This window comes from Cucurbita maxima, unplaced genomic scaffold, assembly GCF_002738345.1.
Source record: "Cucurbita maxima cultivar Rimu unplaced genomic scaffold, Cmax_1.0 Cma_Scf00006, whole genome shotgun sequence".
Lineage (NCBI taxonomy): Eukaryota > Viridiplantae > Streptophyta > Magnoliopsida > Cucurbitales > Cucurbitaceae > Cucurbita > Cucurbita maxima.
Window position 1 is genome coordinate 1,503,376 of NW_019272022.1, and position 27,176 is coordinate 1,530,551.

Consider the following 27,176-nt stretch of genomic DNA (forward strand, 5'->3'; position numbering starts at 1 on the left):
AAAAAAAAAAAAAAAAAAAAAAAAAAAAAAAAAAAAAAAAAAAAAAAAAAAAAAAAAGAGGTTCAATTAGATTTCATCAAGAAACATACAAAAAGACAACACACAAAACACAATGCTAATTCATACATTAGGGTAGCTGTCAACAGGAACGTCTACTCTGATGGTTCTCTTCACAATAAGACTTGACGAACTACCTTGGGAACTTAGCCAATTTTGCGCTGATGAGGGTTGCAATAAACCTGACATCTACATGCATAACATCATATAGAGTTCATACCAGAAAATTAATACGAAGGCAATCATCCTACACAAGATATGTTTAACAGCCAACATAACTTTGGTGTAAAGAACATGGGATATTTTCAGAAACAATATATATCAAAGTCATAAATTCTAGTACAACAATCCAGGGAGGAAGTGTAGAGTACTGAAAACACTGCATACCTTGAGAGAGAACATTATAATCATGCATAGAAAGTAGGATAATGTTTAGGTGGCTTAAGGGAATACTAGGAATCCCAGAACCATTCAAATGTTGTCTAGGATCTTAAAGTAGCATATTTCTTTTCTTTTCTTTTCTTTTCCTCTACTTTTTTTTTTCACTTAATGAAGACACACTCTTGGACAACCATATGAATGCGCTAATACTGACATAAATTACTCTTGGGGCCACTTATTTATGTACTTCAAAATTCCATGTGTGCAAACAGGTAAAGTTTCTTGAAAAGTCCCTTCACCAAGATAAACAAGGGATAAACAAAAGTTAACTAACGAGTCAGCACTCTGTATTAGAATATTAGACCCTTGTCACTAAAAAACAAAACATTTAAGTCAAATTAGAAAAGTAATACTGACATAAATTACTCTTGGACAACCATATGAATGCGCTAATACTGACATAAATTACGCTTGGGGCCACTAATTTATGTATTTCAAAATTCCAAGTGTGCAAACAGGTAAAGTTTCTTGAAAAGTCCCTTCACCAAGATAGACAAGGGATAAACAAAAGTTAACTACGAGTCAGCACTCTATATTAGAATATTAAACCCTTCACTAAAAAAACAAAACATTTAAGTCAAATTAGAAAAGTAAGATCAATTATTCACACATAGAACTTGTCACACACATAAAGACAAATTAGAAAAGTAAGCTCCTCAGAACTTGATCGACGTTGTAATCCATTTATCAAGATGGCTGAAGGCGGAGAACCAATTTTTTAGAACCATTAGAGAAGCTGATAAAACTAAGACTGGGAAAAAAATGCATCAGTGAAAAATAAAGCTAAGTCTCATTTTTTTAATTAGAGAAGCTATCCCCAAGTGCAATTAGTAAATTCCATGAGTTAGCAAAAAAAATGTAGAAGTTTGCGTCAGCAATGCTTCTTATGTACAGTAAATTAGATGGGCAGTAAGGTTATGTTAATGGTTAGTATCCATACTTCTGATTGAAACCGTGATGGCCATCCATTCAAGTCAGCACCTCCATTTGAAAATATTCCTCCAGAAGCCAGGGGGCTGGAATATTCAAGCCCACTTTGACCTAAAACTGATGCCTTCCCCAATAGTGTGGTTACACGCAATATTTCTGCTCCAAAAATGTCAATTTTCAAGAACAAGATGTACCAGTCAGCGCATTTGTTAAAAAGTTAGTAGTTACCACATAATGGACACACAACATGGTGTTTTTCACTTCTGGGCCAGTGAAATATATCTTTCATAAAGAAATTTAACGTTCAAAAGAAAGAAAAAAATAAATTACTTGAACCCCAATACTATAGAGCAATATCAATATGAAATATTAATATTGCCACCAAATGCTTGAGAAAGGAAGTTCATATGCTGCATACGCCACAGAAACTCAAAAAAAAAAAAAAAAAAGTAGACAAAAGGCAGCAAAGGTAGAAGAAAACTTGTAATAAATTATTAGAATTAATTAGTATATTATAATTTCCATCAAGTTACAGACAAATTTGTACTTGTGAATACAAGGAGTTAACAGACAAGTGTAGAAAGAAAGATACAGAGGCATAAAGGCAATGGGGAAGTTAAAAATAAAAGGATCGGTTCTCAATGATGCCGAGGAAAGGGACTTGCACTGCATAAAAATTAGACTCAGTACCGAACAGCTAGAACATTTGCATGTGAGCTTGCATCTAAACTCATATGCTTCTAGATCGATCTATAAGATATAAGACAGACAACCAATGTAACATGAATTTTTTTTTTTTTTTTTTCATGGAAGAAGTGTCCAATTTTGATTGTAGTCACTTTAGTTTAGTGCTATCAACTATCATGTTATTGTGTCCACACACACAAAAGGTCTTATACACAGCCATTTACTCACTTCAGGTCCCTGCCAAGTAAATATCCAAGGTATTAGCAGAAAGGCAAAGCGACAGGCAAGCATAACCATCAAAGTTAGATCAGATAGTTGTTCATCACATTCGTTGGATTTAGTTTCAGTTAGATTAGTTCAGTCATGCTTATATGTTCTGTTCTGATTTTGATTGGGCAATAATGCCATCCCCAAGATCTCCAGCACATCAACCAAATGAAAAACAACGATGGAAGCAAACTATTTCTCAAGAGTTACTTCGATAAGGCTACGAAGTTCACCTTGGTTCAGCAATCGACAACTATTAGGGAGCACAGACATAAACGGATTTAGTTTATGCCGCTCTTCCAACAACTCAGAGAGATACCTGCAAAAAAAAAAAAAAAAAAAAAAAAAAAAAAAAAAAAAAAAAAAAAAAGAGTAAAAATTAANATATAATCAGTTAAACGGCCTGTCATAATACGATTATGCCACAAGAAATAAAAAAGATCTCGAGAAAATATGGATGTTAAGCAACTAAAGAGAGTAGAAAACTTCAACAATGAATAAAAAGAAACGTAATCCCAAAATCAAAAGACGGTGTAATAAGCTCAGATCTAACATCAATCAGACAATCAAACAAGAGGCACATGGAACAAGTATAAACTAAGTCCAAACAGTTTAAGAACTTAGTCGCTAGTACGTGAATCAGGTGACTAACACACCGATTGTAGAAATCAACGAAGACTCAAAAACAAAACCATAGTGATCCAAAAAAACAAAGATAAATAAACACAAATCACAGATCTCACAAAGCAACAACACAAACAGCCAAAAAAATCCAAAAAAACAAGAAAAAAGAGTGGATCGGTTACTTTTCTTGCTCGAGTAGAGCAGCAGCAGATGCAGAAGAGGGAGAGCGAAGAGCAGGAAGATGAGGAGAGTGAGGAGCCGAGGGGGAGAGAGAGAAAGACATGTACATCCCGCCTGCAGACGACGCCATTTCTCTCCCTCCTCTCCCTCCAGAGAGGTGTGTGGATATGGATACCGCCAGGATTGTTAGTCTGCGACCACTGCGGGCGATCCCGACACCCTGCTCTCTATCAATGGAGTAAATATGGAAACCTTGCTGGACTTCTTTTATCTCCATATTTATTTAATATTTATAGATAAATATAAAATTATTATTTAAATAATTATAATAATAGGTATTATTTTAAATTTTATTTAATTTTGTTCCACTTTTTAATAGTTTTTATCTCGACCGAGACGTTAGGCCAGGGCGCCACTAGGCCCCTCTGCTGCAAACTGAATTTGACATCTCAGCTATGCCGATGAAGAGACGCTCGTAGTTACCAAGTGGCCCGTTTGGTAAGGGCATTGGCCTTATGATCGAAGCAATTAAAAAAAACGACTCTTTTCGGGTATTAAAAATAAGATTAATTTCTCCGATGAGAATTAAAAAATATTAAATTAAGAGTGTAACCCATCAAATTTAAATCTATTTAATAAATTTTTGATTTTTTAAGTTTATACGATCTCTACGACAAGGACGACTAAGAAAGCTTAACAATCCTAGTAGTAGTGTGATGGTGTCTTCAAAGTCTTCTCCTCCTATCTTTTCCCGTACACTCTTAGCACCAATGCCCTTGCCTAGCGATAGGAGTATAGGTAACTTCGAGTTAAGCCTAGGCATGAAGTGTAGCGCGTCGGGATGACCATGTGCCCCTATCTGGTGGAAATGGCCAGGAGTATCCTACACAAGACTTTGGTGTTGTAAACCCGTCTTGAGAGGGGGTATAACGGCCCAGATCCACTACTAGTGGATATTGTTCTCTTCGGGCTTCCCCTTAAAGCTTTAAAACGCGTCTGCTAGGGGAAGGTTTCCACACACTTATAAATGGTGGTTTGTTCTTTTCCCCAACCAATGTGGGACATCATAGGGGGTGTGGGACCACACAGATAACCTAGTAGTTGGTCGGGGTTTAGGGTTTAGGGTTTAAGAGTGTCTTTATGGCCTGGTGGAAGGGTTGCGAGCTAACCTTCCATGGATGATGTGCCTTAGCCCAAAATACCTACCATTTACTATTGTGGCTATGCAAGTTGACTAAGTCTAATAAAAGGAAAGTAGTTCATTATAGAGTTGAGATCTTCAAAGTCTGGATCGACTTGCTTGTAATGGTTATATCAATGGACATAACTTGTCTAGTGTATAGGAGTGCAACTTTAGGTCTATAGGGGAGTGACCTCTAATTAATGAATAAAAATTGATTAATTAATTAGTTTTATATCATTGGAGCTTATAATCTATAGGCTCATAAGGTCCACTTGCTAGCTTATAGTAACGCTAAAATGTTCCATTTATTTAAAAGAAAATTTGAAGATTGTAATTGATATTTAATATATTAGATATATTAAATTTAAAGGAGAAAATATATTTAATTTGAAATGTAAAATTAATATTTAATATATTATATATGTTAAATATAAATGAAAAAAATATATTAACAAGAGACCCCTCGTTGAGGATTTGAGAACCTTCACCGGCATTTGAGGTTGTTCTCCATAACAATTAAACGTTAATGCACAACCAAACATAGTTTAAGTTACGAGGATAAGGATGCAACGAGGGCCTACAAGTAGGTTGATATCGAGTATTTTTATACTCACTCTTTTCCCCTTCCTTTTTTGAGGTGTTCGCAAGCTATCAGTCAAGGCGAGAGAGCATTTGAGAATGACGTGGTCATTTCGGAATGTGATAACGTCTGTGTATTTTGAATCATTTTTATTTTGTTTGTAAATGTAACCCAAACCGGCTCTTTGTTGCTGATAAACTTTAACAGCACCAACTTGTAATTGGATTTCATTTTAATTTTATTCGTGGGGTCTTTGTTTTAATTTGATTAAATTTTTGGTGCATTTTTTTTTCTATTTTATTTTATTTTAGTTTTATCTTATTTATTTTCATTTTTTTTTAGGTAGAGAGTTGTACACCTTTTTTATTCAACTGACCATATGTCTCGTTGCGACTAAATATGCAGTCTAACGTTGTAAAGTAGTATATGAAATGTTATAAGAGCTATTGAACTCGATGTATGTTTTGGAGATCACGGCTGCAAGGTTTTGGTTAGAGTCTTCAAAGACTAAGTTCAAATTTATGGACTTTCAGGAGCACAATAGCTAAATTGCGCCATTTATGAGTTATGGGTTGATAGACATTCCCCGTGAATAATTGCCTCCGAGATGAAAAATATGCTATGGACTTAAGATGAGCGATCCAAGCTTAGTTGTGATGTCCCACATTGGTTGGGCAGGAGAACAAACCACCATTTATAAGGGTGTAGAAACCTTCCCTAGCATACACATTTTAAAGCCTTTGAGGGGAAGCCCAAAAGAGAAAGTCCAAATAAGGCATTATCTGCTAGCGGTAGATTTGAGCGGTAGATTTGGGTCGTTACATTAGTGGATTAGTGGTAAGATGTGGTATTAGGATTGTATGACTGCTCTCCATGTCGTCTTCGCAAATGGACAAACATTCTCACATAGTTAAGGTTGTGAAACTATCATGTTAAATTAGTGAACCTTGGAGTCGAGGGATTATAATAAGGTCAAGCTATGTCTCGTAATACATTATAATACACTTCCAAATCAAGATGTATCGTAAAACATGCATAACGTCATATTAGCCATGAACGTGCGTCAATTTCCAAGCTTAGAAGTTTGAGTGAACCTTGGAGTCGAGGGATTATAATAAGGTCAAGCTATGTCTCGTAATACATTATAATACACTTCCAAATCAAGATGTCTCGTAAAACATGCATAACATCATATTAGCCATGAACGTGCGTCAATTTCATCCAACCTAGCCCATATACATTCCAATAGTAAGCTTAACTAGACGGTTCTAAGCTTAGAAGTTTGATTTTACCTACAACAATTCATTTTGTGATGTCCCATATTGGTTGGAGAGGAGAATTTTACCTACAACAATTCATTTTGTGATGTCCCATATTGGTTGGAGAGGAGAACAAAACACATTTTATAAGGGTGTGGAAACCTTCCCATAGCATTTTAAAGCCTTAAGGGAAAGCCCGAAAGAAAAAGCCCAAAGAGGACAATATCTGTTAGCGGTGGATCTGGGTCGTTACACATTCATTCAAGAAATCGATCTTAGAACTTAACTTTAATTGAAATCATACTTCCCCAAAATGATTCAAAATAGTCAAAATGAGTTAATTGAGCTAACCGAAGCTGGTTGGAAATCAAGTGGAGCTAGAATCTCAGAGGAAACCGACAACACGTCCATTACATCTTAGAGGAAGCGGATAGCGTTGCATGTCATAGTCATACTTTTTCAATCGTGCGGTGTCGTGATTTTTACACACTCACAACCAACCTTGAGGAAAATCCAAGCCCCATATTCCCTTTTCTCCAACTTTGTAGCTTCATATAACTTTGGGCGAGGTTTGTTTTCGCCAACCAAACATCACATGTGTGGAAACCAAGCTTGTTCGACCACACAAGCCGCTTGCGCGTGCATGTTCAATCATCTACGTCACAACTGACATGTCTCTTACACTAGGCCAAGTCATTGGCTTGACCTTGCCTCTACTAATAGCCAAGGTCTCTCAACACAATATCGCATCTCATCAACACATCTTAGTTCCCAATTAACATGACCCATATGTCGACGTCATCCCAAGTCAAGTACATGTACTATCAATATAATGATATATGAATAAACTAAAGCATGTATCTATCAAATGAATCCAAGTCTCATGACTCTTCAATTACACAGAACTCTTATATACATGTATTCATAAATAAATACATGAAATAAGTTTAATATTCAACGTACCGATAGATACAATTAAATAAGACAACTTAGAAACACAACGAAAGAAAAAGAACAACTTTGTCTTATTTTTTACTTCTTTCAGCTAAACTTAGCATTACAAATTCTTTCGAGTGACCCGACAAACCCAAAAACAGAGACGAGTAAACAAAGAAAACTAAGAACCCTAAAAACAATCCATGAGGGTGTCAAAGCCCTAATTTTCCTTTGCTTCAAGAACATTTCCACAGGGAAATAAATGGCTATAGGCCAAAAGCTGAAAGCCCCCATCAACCCCAAGACTTGGTTGAAGTAAGGGAACAGCACAGCACAACAAGTGGTTGATAGAACATAGGCTGTTCTAAAACATAGCCTGAAGACATGAACTTGTAAGCGAGGCAACATTGGGAGCTTCATGGACAATTGTTTGGTCACAAACATGTTGTTTGGATATTTTCTTGTCGCCCATTTCTCAACCATTGGGAAGACTGGCTGGCTGAAAATCTGAAAATAAAATATTATGAAATATGATTTAAGATATGAAGGGGTGTAATAAACAGTATGTAACGACTCAAGCCCACCGCTAACCGATATTGTCCTCTTTGGGTTGTCCCTTTCGAGCTTCCCCTCAAGGCTTTAAAACGCGTCTGCTAGGAAAAGGTTTCCACGCCCTTATAAAGGGCGTTTCGTTCTCCTCCCCAACCAATGTGGATATCACAATCCATCCCTTCAGGGCCTAACGTCCTTATTGACATCACTGCCCCGTGTCTACCCCCTTCGGGGAATAGCCTCCTCGCTGGCACATTGTCCGGTGTCTAGCTCTGATACTATTTGTAACCGTTCAAGCTCACTACAATTGTGATATCCCACATTGGTTGGGGAGGAGAATGGAACACCCTTTATAAGGGTTTAGAAACCTTTTCCTAGATGACGCCTTTTAAGGGAAGTCCGAAAGGGAAAGCCTAAAGAGGACAATATCTAGTAGTGGTGGGCCTGAGTTGTTACACAGTAAGTTGATTTGTTTTCAAGAAAACTTCGATTCAGGATCAATTTTTGGGCAAAAAACTCGAACAAAATCGAGTTGAAATTTAAGAAAAAGAGCGAAATCGTTATCAAACGAGAAGTAAAGAATGAGTAGTACCTGATAACCTCCCAACAAATGAAGAACAACACAGGCATTAGCAAAGGAAACAAGCCAAAAGGGCTCATAAAAGGCAGATCCAGATAAGAGATTTCCAGGAGTGGCATCTCCAAAGGCTGCATAGCCAAAGCATGAACAGCACAAGTAGAAGAATGTGGTCACTAAAATGGCTACTGTTGAAGCTTTTTTCATTGTCTGGTTTTCTGAAGGTGGACTCTTCAATGTATCCTAAAATTCACTCGACAAAAAAACATGTTTCGCATTGTAAATTCTCGACTTTTTAGCCTTTTATAATGGCAGGATACAATAAAAAAAAAAATAAAAAAAAAAACAAGCAAACAAAAAAACATTCTCGTACATATCAACACAGGTCCTTTCAGAATATTTTGTTCTTATTTATATGTTTCTTAATTTAAAAATTTAAAATTAAATTAGAGAGATGGAGAGAGAGAAGACCTGTATATTGAGAAGAATGAGCGAGTATGGATAAGCAAAGGCAATATCTCCAAGAGCTTCAAAGGCTAACAATACTTTTTCAGTAAGGTTAGCAGCAGGGATTCCTGTAATGCTCCCCTTAATGCTATTATTCTCTGTCAACCCAACAGAGGAAAGATATCAAATTGAATTTGAGTTCACAAACCACGATATTGTCTACTTTGTGCATTAAACTCTCGTGGCTTTGTTTTGGGCTTTCTCAAAAGGCCTCATACACACCTCCCCTTGAACAAAGTATGTTTCCACACCCTTTGTTCGATACTTTAGTCACTTTTTGACTATGCCTTCGAGGCTGCCAATCTATTGGCATGCCTAAATTTTAGGGCATGACTCTGAAACCATTTTAGGAATCACGGATCTCCACAATGGTATAATATTGTCCACTTTGAGCATAAGCTATTATGGTTTTGCTTTGGGCTTCCTCAAAAGGTCTCATACCAATAGAGATAGTATTCTTTGATTATAAACCCAGGATCATTTCCCAAATTAGCAGATGTGGGACTTTCATCCAACACCTCCTCTCGAACAAAGTATGTCTCCCCTTAATCGAGGCTCGACTTTTTTTTTTTGGAGTCTTTGAACAAAGTACACCCTTTGTTCGATACTTTAGTTACTTTTTTACTATGCCTTCGAGACTCACTGTTCGACATTTGAGAATTTGCCAATCTATTGGCATGGCTAAGTTTTAGGGTATGACTCTGAAACCATGTTAGGAATCATGAATCTCCACAATGGTATGATATTGTCCATTTTGAACATAAGATAGGAAGAAAATAAGGTTTCGAACTTTCTTACCTAGAACTTGAGCAAAGCCAAGAGCAAAGCCAATGGTGGCGTAAGAAAAGGACATGATTGTGGCAAAAATGGACAACCATCCCATGTTGTGCATGTCTGGAATTTGGGACAACATAACTTGAACAGCTCCAAACATTATGGTATAATAAGAGCTGTTGTCTTGGTTATTGCATGAATTAGATACTTCATGCCCTTGCCTGTGGTAACAGATTAGCTTCTCAATTTCCCTGCATGAAGAGGCGGCAACAACAACGTGAGACAATCCGTTTGCATGCATGAGTACTTTCGAAACATCACGTCTTAGTCCACAAATAGGCTATAAAAATATTGAAAAGTAGAGTGATTAAGGTTTTTCGGTTCAAAGAAACTTTCCCTTCTAGTTGTTCTAGTTGTTCTTTCTACTTCAATTATTTGTTTCAGTGTACTTCGATCAGAGGTCAAAACCAATATCTGGTATTAGAGCTAGGATGTCGAAACAAATGTCGTCGTCATGAAAAGTCGCCATAAAAGATGTGACGACTATGAAGAGTGAAAGGAGGAGAGTGTTACACTCTAGTACCCGTTACCTAGGACGAGTAACTACGCTACATGGTCGATAAAAATGTGTGTTAATTTATAAGCACAAGGCATATGAGACGCTTTTGAGTATAGTGACGATGTTGATGAGTGCAATGAGAAGATGACCCTTACTGTCATCTACCAAGTAGTTCAAGAGGACGTCCTTCTCCAGTTAGCAGAGAAGGACTTGACAAAGGCAGTATGAGAAATGCTGCAAATAATACATGTGGGTGTGGAACGGATCAAGAAAGCAAAGATGCAAACCTTGTAAAGTGAGTTTGAGGTTATCTGTTTGAAGGATGGTGAGTCAATAGATGACTTTACCATGAAATTGACAAAGATTGTTACCGACATCCATTTGTTAGGGGACAAGGTAAAGGAGTTCTCCATCATCAAGAAGTTCCTTCAAATCGTTCTCCCGAGATTCATGTAGATTGTCACCTCCATCAAGCAGTTCAGTAACCTCGAGAACATTTCGGAATGATAGCTAGAAGATATATTTAGATTTCACTTCAATTAAATAGTTTCATCCAAAACGTTCCAAGCTGCAACTGTGAATAATTTCAAGCTGAGCAAATGTGAAATGCAAGCCACTAAAGTTCCAAGTTGGTGATCAGCAACTGGAACAATTTCAGTTACGAGGCAATAGGGATCAAAGACTAGTGTGAAAATTCAAGGGACCAGTAGAGATCATCGAGAAAGTTGGGAAAACTTCATATCGACTTTAATTACCTTCGTGAATGAAAATTCATTCTGTTATCCATGTAAGTAAGTTGAAACTGAATCACCTTGATAAGGAAGATATGAAGCCAACGACCTGACACACTCGCTAGTCACAATGAAGAGTTCCACTGAGAAAGAAGTATAAGAAATCTTAACCGAGTGAACACGTCGCATCAATAGACCACGACGAAATGCTCAAGAGTATCTAGTAAAATTGAAGGGACTACCGGACGCCAAGAGGAGTTGGGAATGCACTGAAGACCTAAAGTCTGTCCTAGGTTATTATTGCTAAGTTTGAACGAAAATAGTTGACAAGGACGTCAACTAATTAAGTGAGGGAGGATGCCATAATCATGCTTGTCATGCCAAACTCTTAGGTCTAGCTCATGTTGTATTACTTCGTCGCTTTCATGTTATATTATTCTATTATTATATATTTTTTTTTTTTGTGCATGACCGTTTGGAGAAATCATGTCTACCCTGTCAGATATGAAATGCCTCAAAATGTATTATGAGAGGATGTTACTAGTTATCAATTCTTCCTACCCAGAGTTATTTGTTAGTCAAGTCATTGTTGTACCTTACTTGCTTGCTAGCCTATAACGTTACTTTCTAACATTGCTTTCAACTCTCTTTCGAGAATATCTCTTCCCCTATTTTGTAAAATTTTCTTCTGAAAATGAGGCCAAAGGCTTGGGTATATGTGGTTCGTATCAACGACAACACAATTTTGAATTGACTGTGATGTCCCACATTGGTTGGGGAAGAGAACAAAACACCATTTATAAGGGTGTGAAAACCTTATCCTGGCAAACGCGTTTTAAAGCTTGAGGGGAAGCCCAGAGAGAACAATATCTACTAGTGGTGGGCTTGGGTCGTTACAAATGATATCAGAGCCAGACATCGGACTATGTGCCAGTGAGGAGGCTATTCCCCGAAGGGGGTAGACATGAGGCAATGTGCCAGTAAGGACGCTGGGCCCCAAAGGGGGTGGATTTGGTAGCAGTCTCACATCGATTGGAGAAAGGAATGAGTGCCAACAAGGACGCTGGGCCCCGAAGGGGGGTGGATTGTGATGTCCCACATTTGTTGGGGAGGAGAACAAAACACCGAGCCCCAAGGGGGGTGGATTGTGATGTCCCACATTTGCCACATTTGTTAGGGAGGAGAACAAAACACCATTTATAAGAGTGTGAAAAGCCTTGAGCAGAAGCTCACTCACTTAGAAGTGAGAGTGATTACTACACAATCTCTTTACGGAGTCCAAAAAAAGTGTGATTGTGACATTATACAACATAATAGTACCAAAATTTACGGGTAATAAAAACCTAGCGGAAAGTTTTATAAGGACAAAAAAAAAAAACACAAAAGAGTTTAAAACATTTTAGTTATTTTTCAATAAATTACCTTAAATTTATTTTAAGGATAAAATTAAAAATTTGTTATTTACTTAAAAAGGTGGATTCTATTAGAATTAAATCTCAAACCCATTAAATTTATTTCTTAATAACTTTTAAAAAGTAGATTCTAGAAGAACCAGATACTTAATTTGACTTGGAACATGAAAAATAGATAATTCTTTAAAAAAAATTATCAAATTCAGTCATTATACTAAAAATCACAATAATTACATTTTTTTTTAATTTGAATTTAAAAACATAAATAGATAAATAAATAAATAAATAATATATATTTGTATTAATAAAAGGAAAATGGATGGTACCGGATGCTGGTGGCTGTGGTGATATGATAGGCGACGCCATTAAACCATAAGTTTATCACTATCAGCACACGGCATACCTTCTCCCTCTTTTCTCCTGCACATTTATCATAATAAAAATTATTTTTTAATTAATTAAACCTTAAATTAATCTCCAAAAATAACTTTAAAATGAAAAGAAAAGAAAAGTGTACGAACCTAAATGCAACCTCACAGCTTCGGAGTACGATCTGATTCTCAAATGCCCAACTTCTGGATCTGGATATCGGTAACAGTCGGACATCATAAACGCCGATACGAAAGTCACCGCCGGGAAAACCACCGCCAACAGCATCGGTCCGGCGATCCATCCTAACTGGGCCACGCTCCACGGCAGAGATAACACGCCGGCGCCGATCACTCCGGTAATTATATGAGCAACCGCCGTCGTCAAACTCCCTAAAATTCCCCCCAAACACACACACAACAACAAATCGCAAGTCAATTAAATTCAAAAACAAATTGATCGCATTGAAATTTGCACTTGGATCGCGTCTTACCAGTTCTCTCAATCGATTCTTCTGCCGCGTCGCCGGAGGATGAAAGGCCTTCGGCGATCAAGGTCGATCGGTCATCGTCCTCTTCACCGTGAGCGCCGCCGTCTCCGCCGCCCATTTCTGTGTGGTCAAGTTTTGAACGGCTGTTCTTGCTGTTCTTGGTCGGAGGATTTAATGTATGTTCGGACAAAGGAGGAGGCGGAGGAGGAGGATTATTGCGAAAACTGAAATTGATTTATTTATTTATTGATTCTTTTAATGATGCTTCAACAGTCATGCTGTCTGACTTTCTGCGTTTAAAAAATAAAAATTAAATTTGTAATTATTAATAATATATTAAAAATAATAGTCTTTCAATTTTTGTTTTTTTATTTAATAAATTTGTATTTTAAAAATAAAATATTATTCCACATTTTATTATCAATACAATAAATATTTAATTATATATAAATATATGATTTTTTACGTAACAACTAATTTACTTACTTTAACATAAATTAAAAATAACATAAGGAAAATAAAACATAAATGCAATGCCACTACCAGTCGTATAGGGAAGCATTGCCTTTATCAGGTAAATAAGAGGAGTAGATGACTTGAATATTTTAAGAAATACTCAGTAAATAACTTTACTATTGAGGCTATATGCAAACACGTACAATCATGAGTGGGACCTACCATTTCAGTGTGTATTCTCTTAGGCAACTATATTAAGATTATTATTTTATTATAAATTTAATTCGAATCAATTAATTATAAATAAATAATATAAAGAAGTATATTTTAATTTGATACGAATATTAATAAGAAATACCAAAAAATGGTTTGTAATTAATGGATTAAGTAAACGTTGCCTACTAATTTAATAATTAATTAATTTTGGAATAATGAATTTTTGTATGTATTAAATAATTTTGGAATAATGAATTTAATATATTGGTAGCTTATTATTTAATAATTTCAGTAAATAACTAAATAATAATTCATTATTATTCTAAATTATTTTAATATTTATATGTATTAAATAACGTGAACATCCAACAACTCGTAAGTTCCTTCAACTTCATTAAAAAAGTGCATCTATTTATAGATATTACGAGAGCTAATCTTTTTACTTACGAGTGTTCTCCTGAATTTAGTCGGGTCGGGTCAAGTTGAGACTTTTTTAGATTTAATTGTAAATTTTTTTAACCCAAACAATCCTCGTTGAAGAATGAACCCAACTCAACTGTAAATTTTTTTAGGTTTGGTTAGTTTGGATTGTTCGAGTCTTTTATTCAAATTTTTGTATTTAATAAAAGTAAAATATTAAATGGTAGAATATTGATTTATTCATTTGCAATCATTTACTTAAAATTTACGACTGGATTTCAATATAGTTGATACGAAATAAGGTGTCCTAATCGTATCACAAAGAATTCTGGGTGGATGACAATTTATATAGTTGTTTTGATTTAAGGATGTTTTATTGTATTTTTTAAGCGTTAGAGAATTTTTTTAAGAGTATAAGTTACAATTAGCTATTGACCAGTATAGTATTGATGGACACGAGAGTTACAAACCTTCAATTGACAATGGGTTACTTAAAAGTTTATCAAGGTTATAAATAATCATTCTTGTTGTTGCTTCGGTATAAAGATTTTGGACGTTATAACGATAGTTGCATATTATGTTTTTATGAAGTCATGGTGATTCGAATCACAAATTTAGAAACGAGTTTTTTTTTCTCTTGATCTTGATCATCAAGACAATCCATTCCAAAACTTTTATTTGTTTGATTGTTTATCGTTTTTTTGAATGGTTAGATAATTCAGATCTAAAATTTTTGTTTTTCAACAAGATTATTAGATCAAATCCTAAAAGCTACTTTCCAAATAATTAAAAATTATTTTTAAGAGCGGTAAGAAATTAATCACAATGCTACCATATGCAAAAATGTATATTTTAAAATAGACAATAAATCCAAGTTGATTGGGTTTAGTTTTAGAGGAACCCATGAACCAACTAGATCCATAAACTTTTCAATTATTTGAACCTCACCCGATCTAAATAAGTTCATAATCCGACCAAACTGTATAAGTTAAGCTTGACTGATCGAATTTTTCGAGTCATCAAATTTCTTAAACACACTACTTTAAACGTTCGCGTGATGTTTTTGGAATTCTAACTAATTGCATTATAGTTTAGACAAACGGCTTTGATTAGATGTTGTTAAAAAATAAACTACAAACTCTCCATTCTTTTGGACAACCTATTATCCCTCAACCTAACATAATTAGGCAATTTTCACACTTAATTGAATGCCTCCTCATCACACTTTCTTTGCCTTATCTGAAATTGTTAGCATATAGACTGAGATATCCCGAATGTCTTTAAAGTTTAGCTAAATACATAGAGATTATAATAAACATAACTAAATTAGAATCGAGCTACAAATTTTTTTTTTTTGAAAAGTATTGAACGGTCGACGACGACTAAGAGGATAACTAATACTCTATTCACCAAGCATATGTGCTTAATTTATTATTCTTAAAATATTTAAAAATAGTTGAATATGTATTGAACTTGACTCACAATGGGGTGTATAAGAATGAGATGCAGGTGCGAACGAGTAGCGATTGAGGCTAATTGAACTACTTACCGACACGTAAGTGACCTCATATTTCATTGGATTGAAGCAAATTTCTATTATTGTTTTTCTCATCCATTTTCAATTATGCTTACTTTTTGTTACGTTTTCATTGTTAAATCCATTTTTGTTGAGATTTGGTATTTAGAGTATTCTCTATTTTATTACCCGAAGAGATATTGTGCAATTACACTGGATTTACGACTATTGGCTCGTCCCCGATCATCCACCGAGGAGAATCCAAGATTAACTTTCAGAAATCAATATTAATGATTCTAGAGGAGATTATTAAACCTATGAAAATTTATAAGAGTTTGATGGGTAATCCTAAGGAAAATCTGAGGCCTCATTTGGAGCACTTGTCCAAAGGTCTATCTTTGAGCACTGAATAAGGCCAAATAGGCAATGTCCTAATTAGACGATAACTAAAAATGACAAACAATTACTCTCAAATTGGTCTCTATTATCGCAAAAGTCAAACCATGAATTCCAATTAGAGAGTATGGACCAATACTATGTGTAAAATTAGACTAAGAGGAAAAATCCAAGTTAAAAGAAGGCAAAACAATCAATAAAAAGACCCATACAAAACAAGATTCGGGTCAGCACAAAAAGATCAAGCCATAAGGTTAAGGTAAAGGAGAAGAGAAGAACAAGGGAGACACGAGCTAAGGTTAAGGTAAAGGAGAAGAGAAGAACAAGGGAGACACGAGCTGTGTCACAATTGTATATTTTCAATCATGCGACGTTGCAATCATAGCACTCTTTCTTCATAGCAAGGTTGTAACACCATGCACGCCTCTATGCTTCTTGAGCCAAGAACAAAGCAAAGGTATCAACTATGATCGTTAAGAAAATTATATAGAAATGTTAAATTTTTTACTTTTTTTTTTCAATAGTTGCGATCATAACACGCTCTCTACGTCCCCTTAAATTTCCATAATCTTACAGAAATTTAAAAGAAAAAATTTCTCCTCACTAGTGTTCTAAAACTTTTAAGGTTGGAAGCATAGTTTGATGATTGATAGGTGTCTCTCTAAAGATGTCTTACCTATTTAGGACATAGCAGGTCAAAACAAGTAATGGCAAATAAATGCATTGAAAGAGAATCCAAGAAATTTATACCTCAACTCTTTGATTCTTATTTGAAAATGTTTCTCCAAGCATTCATAAATGGAGGCTGCTTCACATTCACAAGGAGGAACTAGATTTATATCTACCCTTGAAATGGAGGACTGAGCACACCATTCCATGCCTACAATGGAGACATCTGAAAGAAAAGAGTTTTCTCCACTGCTGTGAACTGGGAAGATACCAACAGCATGAAATAGTTGTACAATTATGAAAGTTATTTAAATTACTAGTTTAAGTCCAAATCAAACAGCCGTGTCGCACGTAAAATTTGCTATCATAAGCTACATAAGCTAGCAGAGCTGAACTTGGGGAACCTGGGACGAACAGAAGGCGAAACGGAATAAATCGGTAGGCCAGAAGATAACTAATACGACGAAGAATGTAAAGTAATATGAACACTTACAAATGTATATACAGCAGAATCATATTGAAGCTGACTGCAAGTCCTTTTGACTCCCACTTGTTGTCTCAACGAAGTAGTCCTGAAGAGGAATCATTGAAATCGAGCTCGCCTTCAGACTCTTTATGGCTTCAGCAGTTGCCAATGCTCCAGCAACCGTAGTTATTATCGGAACTTTATATGCAAGAGCCATTCTCCTCAAATGTCGTCCATCAATCTGATCGAGATCATCACCAGCACTAGTGATTACCATCAACTGAATTTGCCCGTTAGCAAGTATGTCACCAGCATGAGGCCGCCCCTCGTGCAGTTTCAGCACTCGCTCGACAGGAAGGCCTTGCAATTGAAGAACATGGGCAGTTCCAGAAGTTGCAGTGATGCTGAATCCAAGCTCTAAAAATGCCTTGGCTATTTTGGAAAGATGGGACTTTGTTAAGTCATTTAAACTGAGGAACAGACTTCCAGAAAGTGGCAACTTATTCCCTGCAGCAATTTGGGCTTTTGCAAATGCAATAGGAAACTGGTAATCAATACCCATAACCTCACCCGTGCTTCTCATCTCAGGCCCCAATAGGACATCGCTGCCTTGGAACTTCTCAAAAGGAAGGACGGCTTCCTTCACTGACATGTGTTTGGGGATCACCTCTTTCGTGAAGCCAAGCTCATATAGAGACTTCCCGGACATAACAAGGGAAGCATACTTAGCCAATGGGTGCCCAATGGCTTTAGAAACAAATGGGACCGTTCGGGAAGCACGTGGATTTGCCTCGAGTAAGAAAACCTCCCCTGCCAAAGTGATTGCATACTGACAGTTCATAAGCCCACAGACATTTAGCCTCTTTGCCAATTTTGTTGTCCAATTCCTAATAGTATCGAGGCAAGATGATGGAATCGACTTCGTTGGGAGTGAACAAGCAGAGTCGCCTGAATGAACGCCAGCTAACTCGATATGCTCCATTATCCCACCAATTGTCACATTCCCATGTGAATCAGCTAATGCATCAATATCAATTTCAACAGCATCAGACAGATATTTGTCGACTAATACGGGACGTTCTGGATCAACTTCCACAGCGTTTTCGAGATAAGTCACTAGTTTGTCATCATTGTACACAATTTCCATTGCTCGACCACCTAAAACGTAAGAAGGCCGGACAACAACTGGGTATCCTATATCCTTAGCAATGGAGAGAGCATCTGCTTCACTCTTGGCAATGCCCCCTCTTGGTTGTTCTATCTTTAACTCCTTAAGGATTGCATTGAACCTTTCTCTGTCTTCAGCCGCATCTATGGAATCTGGAGATGTACCCCAAATCCGAACATGTCCATCACCACTAGCACATTTAAGCTTGTTCTCATCTAAATACTTCTGTATAGGGAGAGCCAATTTCAATGGTGTTTGACCTCCAAATTGTACAATGATGCCATCCGGACGTTCCAAATCTATAATGTTATAAACATCTTCAACTGTCAAGGGTTCAAAGTACAACCGATCACTCGTATCATAATCTGTTGACACTGTTTCAGGATTCGAGTTCATCATGATTGTTTCATATCCCGCATCCTACAAAAACAAGTTGGGTGAAAATTTAAAGGTACAAGCTAAGGTTAAGACTAACCATCCAACATTTTCTGTACATGATATAACTACCATATGCAGAACAGTGCTCTAACAGTGGGAATCAAAATAACCTAATAATATAAGATTGCATCAGAATGGAATCAAGCCAATCTGTCATACTAGATTACTAATTATCAGTAATATTGAAAAATATTGCAATAAGATAAGTTTCCTAAACAGTACCAGTTAATTCATGGGCATGTTTCGATTATTTAAAATATGGAACACAAACCTGGAGAGCGAATGACGTGTGGCAGCAACAGTAGTCAAATTCAATACCCTGACCAATACGATTAGGGCCACCACCCAATATCAAAACCTTTTTCTTTTGAGTTGGAGCTGATTCACATTCAAAATCATAAGAAGAGTACATATAAGGAGTATTTGCCTCAAATTCTGCAGCACATGTATCCACCCGCTTATAAGCTGGGACGACACCCAAAGATATTCGCTTAGAGCGCACCTCGTTCTCAGTTGATTTAGTGGCAAATGCTATCTGCTTATCACTGAAACCTCTCCTTTTTACTTCATAGAAATCTTCCTTGGTCAGATTAGACAAGCTCTGAGCCAAGAGGTATTGCTCCACATTGATCAACTCCTTTAACTGAGTAAGGAACCATTTATCAATGTAACTCAATTCATGAATATCGTCTACTTTCATTCCCTTCTTCATTGCAGCATATATAGTATGAATGCGATCTGGATTAGGAACTCGGAGGCTGTATTTCAATTGTTCCCAATCCCAATCAAGCTGTTTAATGGGTTCACAACCCCATCCAGAGTATCCACATTCCAATGATCTTACAGCTTTTTGAAAGGATTCTTGGAAAGTGCGGCCAAGAGCCATAGCTTCACCAACTGATTTCATCTGAGTAGTCAATATTGGTTGAGAACCTGGGAACTTCTCAAAAGCAAATCTGGGAATCTACAAGAAAACATGCAAAAACACTTACAGGGAGAAGAGATGTAAACATGTGGAAAATAGGTGTGGGGAGAGGCAGGAGAAAAAGTAATGAAGATCAAAAGATGGATAAATTATCAACCAACATCAAGTAAGCTCGCAGGACGACATAGGAATTCTGTATTAATCATATACACTATACAAAACTTTCTTAAATGAATATAACAATCATAGCAAGGACAATATATCGTTTCGATCACAAAGCTGTTAGCCTTAAAATGTGAGATAGAATATTTTAAGGAAATTGGTACCATAGACAAGGAAGAATATGCACATTCAAAATCTCCTCTATACTATGCTCGATTTTCATAAAACCATACAACTACGGATTTTCTATACACCAAGAACTAAGATTTGGAATACACAAACTTTGTTATTCTCAATTGATTGTTCAAGCTCAACAAATTAGCTTTAAAAACTATGCAGGAGTATGGGCTTTGGACAATGTTGAAGTTTTTAAATGAATGAATCACAAATTACAACCATGCTAAACTTTCCGGTATATAATATTCTGTATATATCATTTAAACAACGGACCAATATCCCATTACTTTCAATTCCAAAACCACTCAAAAGATAACAAAAAAAGAAAACTTATGCAGAAAAACTTGCCTTAGTCACCACGTAATCAATTGAAGGCTCAAAACTAGCAGGCGTTTTCTTTGTTATATCATTCGGAATCTGATCCAAGGAATAACCAACTGACAATTTGGCAGCCATCTTCGCTATTGGAAAACCAGTAGCCTTGGAAGCCAAAGCAGAGGACCTGGAAACTCTGGGATTCATTTCAATCACCATCACCTCACCATCAACTGGATTAACAGCAAATTGCACATTCGAACCACCACACTCAACACCAATTTCCCTAATGATAGCAATGGAAGAATCCCTCAGTCGCTGATACTCCTTATCAGTCAAAGTTTGAGCAGGTGCCACAGTTATGGAATCCCCTGTATGAACCCCCATAGGATCAATATTCTCAATGGAGCAAATGATCACCACGTTATCAGCAAGATCCCTCATGACCTCAAGTTCATACTCCTTCCAACCCAGCAATGATTTCTCCACCAGAACCTGGGATGTCAAGCTCGCCGCCAAACCCGCCTTGCAAATAGACTCAAATTCCTCCTTATTGTAAGCAATCCCACCTCCAGTACCCCCTAGTGTAAAAGCTGGTCTGATGATCAAAGGGAAATCTCCAATCTGACTAGCAATTTCAATACATTCCTCAAGCGTATTCCCAATCCCTGAAGGTGGCGTCTTAACCCCAATGTTCTTCATAGCCTGCTTAAACAAATCCCTATCCTCAGCTTTCTTAATTGCATCAAGCTTAGCTCCAATCAACTCGATACCATATTTCTCAAGCGCACCACTTTCAGCTAAAGCAACTGCCAAGTTTAACGCAGTCTGGCCGCCCATAGTGGGCAACAGAGCATCAGGCCGCTCCTTCTCAAGCACTTTCTCCACAAGCTCTGGTGTCATCGGAGTAACATAAGTTCTATCAGCCAAGTCCGGGTCCGTCATTATCGTAGCCGGATTCGAGTTAATCAACACAACTTCATATCCCTCTTCTTTCAACGCCTTGCAAGCTTGAGTACCAGAATAATCAAACTCACACGCCTGCCCAATCACAATGGGCCCTGCACCAAGAATCAAAATCTTCTTCAAATCAGTCCTCTTCCCAATTTTCCCTCCTTTAGTCTCTTTGATCGCCTTCTCATCATTTTTCTCGCATCGAACCAAACAGTTTCGCCTGTACAGCTTCCCAACCGGATAGAGCCGTTTCTGCCACGGCTGAATCTTGAGAGAAGTCGATCCGACTCTGCTGGAGTAAGAAAAACACCGCGCATGGCTGATATTGGACAAACACGAACCGGAAGAACCACCAATGGACGACGATCGACACAAAATGGACTTGGAAGTGAGAGATTGAGAGGAAATCAAACAGTAACCCATTTCTAAGCTCTACTCTGAGAGTAGAACAGAAATGTTTAAGGCGTCAGAGAGAAAAGAAGGAATGAATCGAAGCTTTCTGAAGTTGAAAATTGAAGCGTTCGATTGTTGCAGAGTGAAAAATGGCTGGCTGCAACTCAACAGTGTGTTGGTGGAAACAAGAAGAAGGTTCTGTAGTACATATGGACGCAGAGTTTGAATATTAGGGCTTCTATTGCTGTGGCGCCTGCCCCTTCCTGCCCTCTCAATTTCTCTATTATAATCTTTTAAAAAATACCAATATTACCCTTGTGGCACTGCACGTATCATATTTTGTCACTTCCGAATGGAATCCTTTAAAGATTACGAGGTATTGTTACATCCCGTATGTTTCATGAAAGTTATGTTTATTAGAGAATGAATGTAACGTCATGATTTAAAGTTATGGAAATCTCATGCATTTTTGTATGTCCCTGTTGTGATGAGTACGAACACGTACATTACGATATTTATATATGTCATAATTTTATGTGGGCTCTTTTCCTTTCGTGGCTTTGATAGCATGAGCGTGTGCTAGCTGAAGGGTAAGTCTAGGTGGTACATAGGCGCTCGTTCAGTGGGTTCCGTCGTTCTCAAGCATAGGTAATCAAGGGAAGATGTCACCGCTGTCTGATTTAGTTTAGTTAGATCGATTTGGTCCGATTCAGTTGAACCAATTTTTTGGTCGGGTTTCCTCATACCCTCGTTTTGAAGCTAGAATTTCATTAATTACATAAAGACCACATAAAGGAGCATCTCATACTACAATATTTCCAAGCATAAGACTACATAAAGTGGTAAAGGACATAAATTAAAGAATAAAAAATTGATTTATCCTTCCCACTTTTTTTTAATAAAGCTTGGTAGTATGGACCATTGTCCCATTAGCCAAAAATCGACTCAGGATCAAGATTCAGAATCTAGATTCGGTATTTGATGATCCCGATATTTCTCCATATCTCTTGGAATTCCTTGTTAAAATATCATCACTAGTCCAATAGGGTTAAGCCGAACCATTGTATAAGCGACTATATTTATGTTAAGAACATGATTTAGGATTTTATGAATAAATTTAGAAAAATCATCTAGATACTTTAGAAAAAAGGTTCGAAAATTTTAGGAATTGATTACTTATCATCCAGTATAAGTACCCCCACCCTACTTAGTTTATCATCCCAAGAAATGTGAAGCAATGCAATACAAAGTAGTAGTTTCTACCGAGTGTTTTGTAAATGTCTTCTCGATCAGTCTTAATAAACTGTGCGAGTGTTTCCCACATAGAGTTGTGTTCAACATTCTCGCTTAAAGTGACGATTATCCCTACAAATCAATATAGGTATTCTCGACATACTTTGTTCTTACTTACATGTCTTATGACTGAGACATCTAACAGAAAAATGCACATTGTTGATATAAACAGTAACTTTCAGTTCTTTGTCATCATGTCTTTAAAACTTGTCTAATTTAAATGTGGTCTCAATTTATTCATAGTGTTATCGTCTATTAATATTTTAAACTATTTTAAATTCATGAAATTGATCTTGAGAAAGTGTAACAATAGTGCACTCCAATAATTGGTGGGTTGATCCGACCTAAAAGATGTCACTCTGCGAGCTGACCCAAATTTTTAAATTTTTTTTAAAAAATAAATCCCGCCCAAATCGAAAAAAAAAATTATAGAAAACTTTAAAATATTTAAAAATAAACATGTTTAAATGACTATTTTTCTCGAGTTTTTTTCATAGGTGGCTTGATTTTTAAAACGAACAAAATTTAGGTTAAAATACCATTTTGATTCTTGTAGTTTGAGTTTTATTCGATTTTAATCTCAGTATTTTCAAATATTTGTTGCAGTGAAAGTGAAAGCAAAATCGATCGTAACACATCTACGAACATAAATGAATAAAGTGACACAAAAATTTACGTGATTTGTAGATAAAAAATTTCCCTAATATCCATTGGTGGTAGCTAATCACTATAATTAAAGTGGTTACTCCAAATTGGCTCGATAAATACAAAATGACACTGATTTCATCTCATAACAATGCTAGACAAAACTTTATATATCTCATACATGACCAATATGATATGAGAAATAAATGAAATAAATTCAGTACGTACATGAATCCAAAAGATTCACGAAACAAAAACCCGATTCATCCAACTCGTATGGTTTGGGTTGACTTGTAAACTTATTTATTTTATTTTTATTTAATTTCAAACTAAAATTTATTATTATTTATTCTTCGACCACTCTTAAAAATAACTAAAATTTATTTATTTTTATTAAAAACAAAAATTTAAATAAATTATCTGAACAACTCGTACCAATCGAACTCAAAAAAAAAATTATCTTTGAGTTGGATTCATTATTTAACAAAATTTATAACCCGAACAATTCAATAGGGTAGCTATTAAAATTAATCGGAGTTAATTTTGATTAAGATTATTAAATAATTAATTCATAATTCTTAAAAATAAAAATAGAAAGTTTGTTGAAAATTATTATTTGACCTCTCATTGCACAAAAGACCAAATAGGATAATAAAGCCAAATTCCTAACTTAACCTTTGAACAAACCCAAAGGGGATCACATTTTCAAAAAACAACCATGTGATTCCAAATTTTATTTCAAAAAGGCTACAATTTATGAGGCCCTAAAACAATTTAATTATAAAGGCATTACATTTTTGTTGAAGAAATGATTTTAAAAAAATATTTACTTCCACTAAGAACGAAACACGTCGGAAGTAAATGGAGACGATAGAAACGTCGTCGGAGATGTTCGAGAAGTGAGAGAAAGGGATTCAAAAAAGAAAAACCAAAGGGTCTTCGGGCGGAGAAGAAGGATTCATCGGTTCCGAATCGAACCCAAAACCTACACTCAACACACATGACCCACAACCTGCGACTCAAGACCCACGCCCCAACTTGGAACACGCGTCTCTTCCCCATAGCGACACGTAAGTTAAGTAAGGTTATTGAAATTCTTAACCGAGTGATTTGCTTGAGTCCCAAACTGAGTTATTTACTCGAGATTCAAGTAACGTTTAAATAACCCACTAAACAAAATTCGCGTGTATATGAAATTTGGTGGTCATTGGAGAAGAATAAGTACGTAAACCAAGTAGCCCCGATCCATGGCCCAAATAACCTTCTAAAAGACCTTATTTCATTGTGTTTAAAGATTATGTAAAGTTTCAAAGTCTAGAGCACGTTTAGGTACCGAACCAAAAATTAGGGGTAAAATTGACTAAAACACCCCTAGAGATCCTTAAATTATTTTAAGGCTCAAACATCCTTCAAATGAATCGAGGATTTAAGGAAGACATAGAACTTTACTTAAGATTTCAATAAGTTTGGGAGAAGTTAAGAACCTAAACCAAAGAAATAGGATAAATTACCAAAATGTCCCTATAAGAACCTTACGAAGTTCTCAAGACTCAAGGTTATAAGAACTATAAGAGATCTCAAAGGTTCTAGAACATGTTAAGGGTATAAGCCATGACTTATGGGAAAGGACTAAGTTACCCCTTACCCGTAAGACCTAGGTTCTCATACTCAAAAACTCGAGAAACCCCTAAACCTCCCACGGTACAATATGTTCATGACTCTGACTACATGGCCTATAATGTAAAAAGCCTTAGATTTAGGTTTTTCAGACTTCCTCGTTTGAAAGGTAAGAAGTCTTGGACACAAGTTTCAGCTACACCACTTGAAATGTATGAAACCCTGGGTGTAGGTATTCATACTTTGTTGCTTGGAATGTAAGAAGCCTTGGGCATAGGTTTTAAGACTGGACGGCTTGTAACAGAACAATTCTTGGATGCAAGTTTCAAATTGCACGGCTTGGAATATAAGAAGCCTTGAGTATAGGTTTCAGATTATATTGCAAGGAACACATGAAACCGTGAATGCAGGTTTAGACTAAGTCTCTTGTACCGTAAATCCTAAGGGAATTGCCTTAGGAAATAAAATGAGAATAGAACAATAATCAAGAACAAGACTAAAGACAAGAATAGAACTAAGGATGACGACTAGAACATGGATCAAGATCCAAAGTTCTCCAAGAACTTAGAATCTTAGAGATAAGACCCTTAGGACATAACTAACTTAAGAACTAAAAACTCAGGATCAAGGTTCTTAGGCAAGATCATGGCAAGAATTCAGTACTTAAGAAAACCTAAAGCTCAAGTTCTCAGGTTAAGAACAAGAACAAGTCAAGAAAGAGTGTGGTTGTAACACTGACTCGAACTGAAACAGACGCGCATATTCGTGCTCGCCACATATCACGTGAAGAGAACATGTACTCCCTCCAGATCCGTGTGGTTACTCGTACGTATACCTGCGTATGGGAGATGCTCCAGCCGTGCGTGATGTTTTTGCCCTGTTCAACGTCCATTCATCTGTTTTTCATGTCGATTTTAATACTGATCTTATTTTTCACTTAAATTGGGACTTGCTAGAGAAATTTTTAAAAAAAATTGAGCTCCTAATACGTAGAAAAGATAGCTTGGGAATACTTGCATCATCTAAGTAAATAGTCATTCAGACTTTTATCAATATATACTTGTAGGGATCGTTAGGACATGCTAAGCATGCGAGCATATCTTACCTTAGGTGATTAGAATATGTATGAACATTTATATTATGATTTTCCTCTTTTAGGTGATTGTTAGGAATATCTCTCTAATAAACCATGCATAATGAACCAAGTCAAGATTAAGGTGCTAGAGCTAGAATGTTTTTCACGTTAACCTAAGTTAGTACGTTTCTAGTAGACCGAGTAGCCTAGGATCGTAAGCGGCGATCAAAGGTCTAAACTTGATTGCACCCAAAGATTATATTAGCCCCGAGGACCTATCCCCAAGTATTCCAGAAGAGTGAGATGAGATCTAAACCGTCTAGAAGCCCTAAGAATCTAGTAAACCTCCATGGCACCCAAGAAAATCTTAAAAAGCTTACGAGATTGATAACTGCATGAACGGTCTTAACTTGAAGAGTTAATACTGTGTATAGAGTAAATCAGCCTTGAGGAGCTACTATTGTGTGTAGAAGCAAATCAAGAGCTCGTAAACCAACCTTGAGAGGGGACGAGGGAGTACATAATAGATTAGATGATGATAGGTGTGTTAAGGATATTTAGTAATAAATTATTGTTTACCATATATATTATATTTGATATTTTATTATAAGGCAAATATTAGATATTTGCTTTATTATCGTATCTTTTTATTTATTGTTATTTCCATTTATTACTATTTCCATATCCTTGTAATTCATTTGATTATAAATAAGATAACTTTCACACCATTTAGGTGTGGTGGATTAATCAAACATTCACA

At 36.2% G+C, this 27,176-nt stretch overlaps 3 protein-coding genes across 3 annotated transcripts in view; all 3 read right to left on the reverse strand.

The window, feature by feature from the left end:
* The window catches only part of LOC111480763 (KH domain-containing protein At4g26480-like), a 10,160-nt gene extending 6,697 nt beyond the window's left edge, over positions 1–3,463 (reverse strand). Inside the window, exons 1-4 of the mRNA XM_023125931.1 lie at positions 3,189–3,463; positions 2,616–2,701; positions 1,439–1,584; positions 127–246 (exon numbers count right to left, since the gene is read on the reverse strand). Coding sequence (XP_022981699.1) covers positions 127–246; positions 1,439–1,584; positions 2,616–2,701; positions 3,189–3,463 — 627 coding nt within the window. The remainder of the gene's footprint in view (positions 1–126; positions 247–1,438; positions 1,585–2,615; positions 2,702–3,188) is intronic.
* A 3,642-nt stretch (positions 3,464–7,105) lies between these two features.
* Positions 7,106–13,327, reverse strand: LOC111480573 (probable amino acid permease 7). Its single transcript, XM_023125692.1, has 7 exons — positions 13,119–13,327; positions 12,778–13,017; positions 12,583–12,676; positions 9,579–9,805; positions 8,745–8,878; positions 8,289–8,516; positions 7,106–7,651 (listed from the first exon to the last, which is right to left on the reverse strand). Exons 1-7 carry the CDS (start codon positions 13,231–13,233, stop codon positions 7,250–7,252), a joined length of 1,440 nt encoding a protein of 479 aa, XP_022981460.1. The 5' UTR covers positions 13,234–13,327; the 3' UTR covers positions 7,106–7,249.
* Positions 13,328–16,862: 3,535 nt separating this feature from the next.
* LOC111480508 (carbamoyl-phosphate synthase large chain, chloroplastic-like) lies at positions 16,863–22,046 on the reverse strand. Its single transcript, XM_023125592.1, has 4 exons — positions 20,473–22,046; positions 19,132–19,824; positions 17,282–18,842; positions 16,863–17,192 (listed from the first exon to the last, which is right to left on the reverse strand). The coding sequence occupies exons 1-3, from the start codon at positions 21,814–21,816 to the stop codon at positions 17,301–17,303; spliced, it is 3,579 nt and encodes a 1,192-aa protein (XP_022981360.1). The 5' UTR covers positions 21,817–22,046; the 3' UTR covers positions 16,863–17,192; positions 17,282–17,300.
* Positions 22,047–27,176: the final 5,130 nt, after the last annotated feature.

What these genes read in the sequence shown, in the direction of transcription:
- LOC111480573 (XM_023125692.1), bottom strand. Translation starts at nt 13,233, where the DNA reads ATGGGCGGCGGAGACGGCGGCGCTCACGGTGAAGAGGACGATGACCGA. An exon ending in TGGCTTTGCTCAAGTTCTAG is followed by an intron (nt 8,879 to 9,578) that starts GTAAGAAAGTTC and finishes TTGGGTTGACAG; the next exon opens with AGAATAATAGCATTAAGGGG. An exon ending in TCATTCTTCTCAATATACAG is followed by an intron (nt 8,517 to 8,744) that starts GTCTTCTCTCTC and finishes AGTGAATTTTAG; the next exon opens with GATACATTGAAGAGTCCACC.
- LOC111480508 (XM_023125592.1), bottom strand. Translation starts at nt 21,816, where the DNA reads ATGGGTTACTGTTTGATTTCCTCTCAATCTCTCACTTCCAAGTCCATT. An exon ending in TTGATTACGTGGTGACTAAG is followed by an intron (nt 19,825 to 20,472) that starts GCAAGTTTTTCT and finishes GTTTTCTTGTAG; the next exon opens with ATTCCCAGATTTGCTTTTGA. An exon ending in ACACGTCATTCGCTCTCCAG is followed by an intron (nt 18,843 to 19,131) that starts GTTTGTGTTCCA and finishes TTGTTTTTGTAG; the next exon opens with GATGCGGGATATGAAACAAT.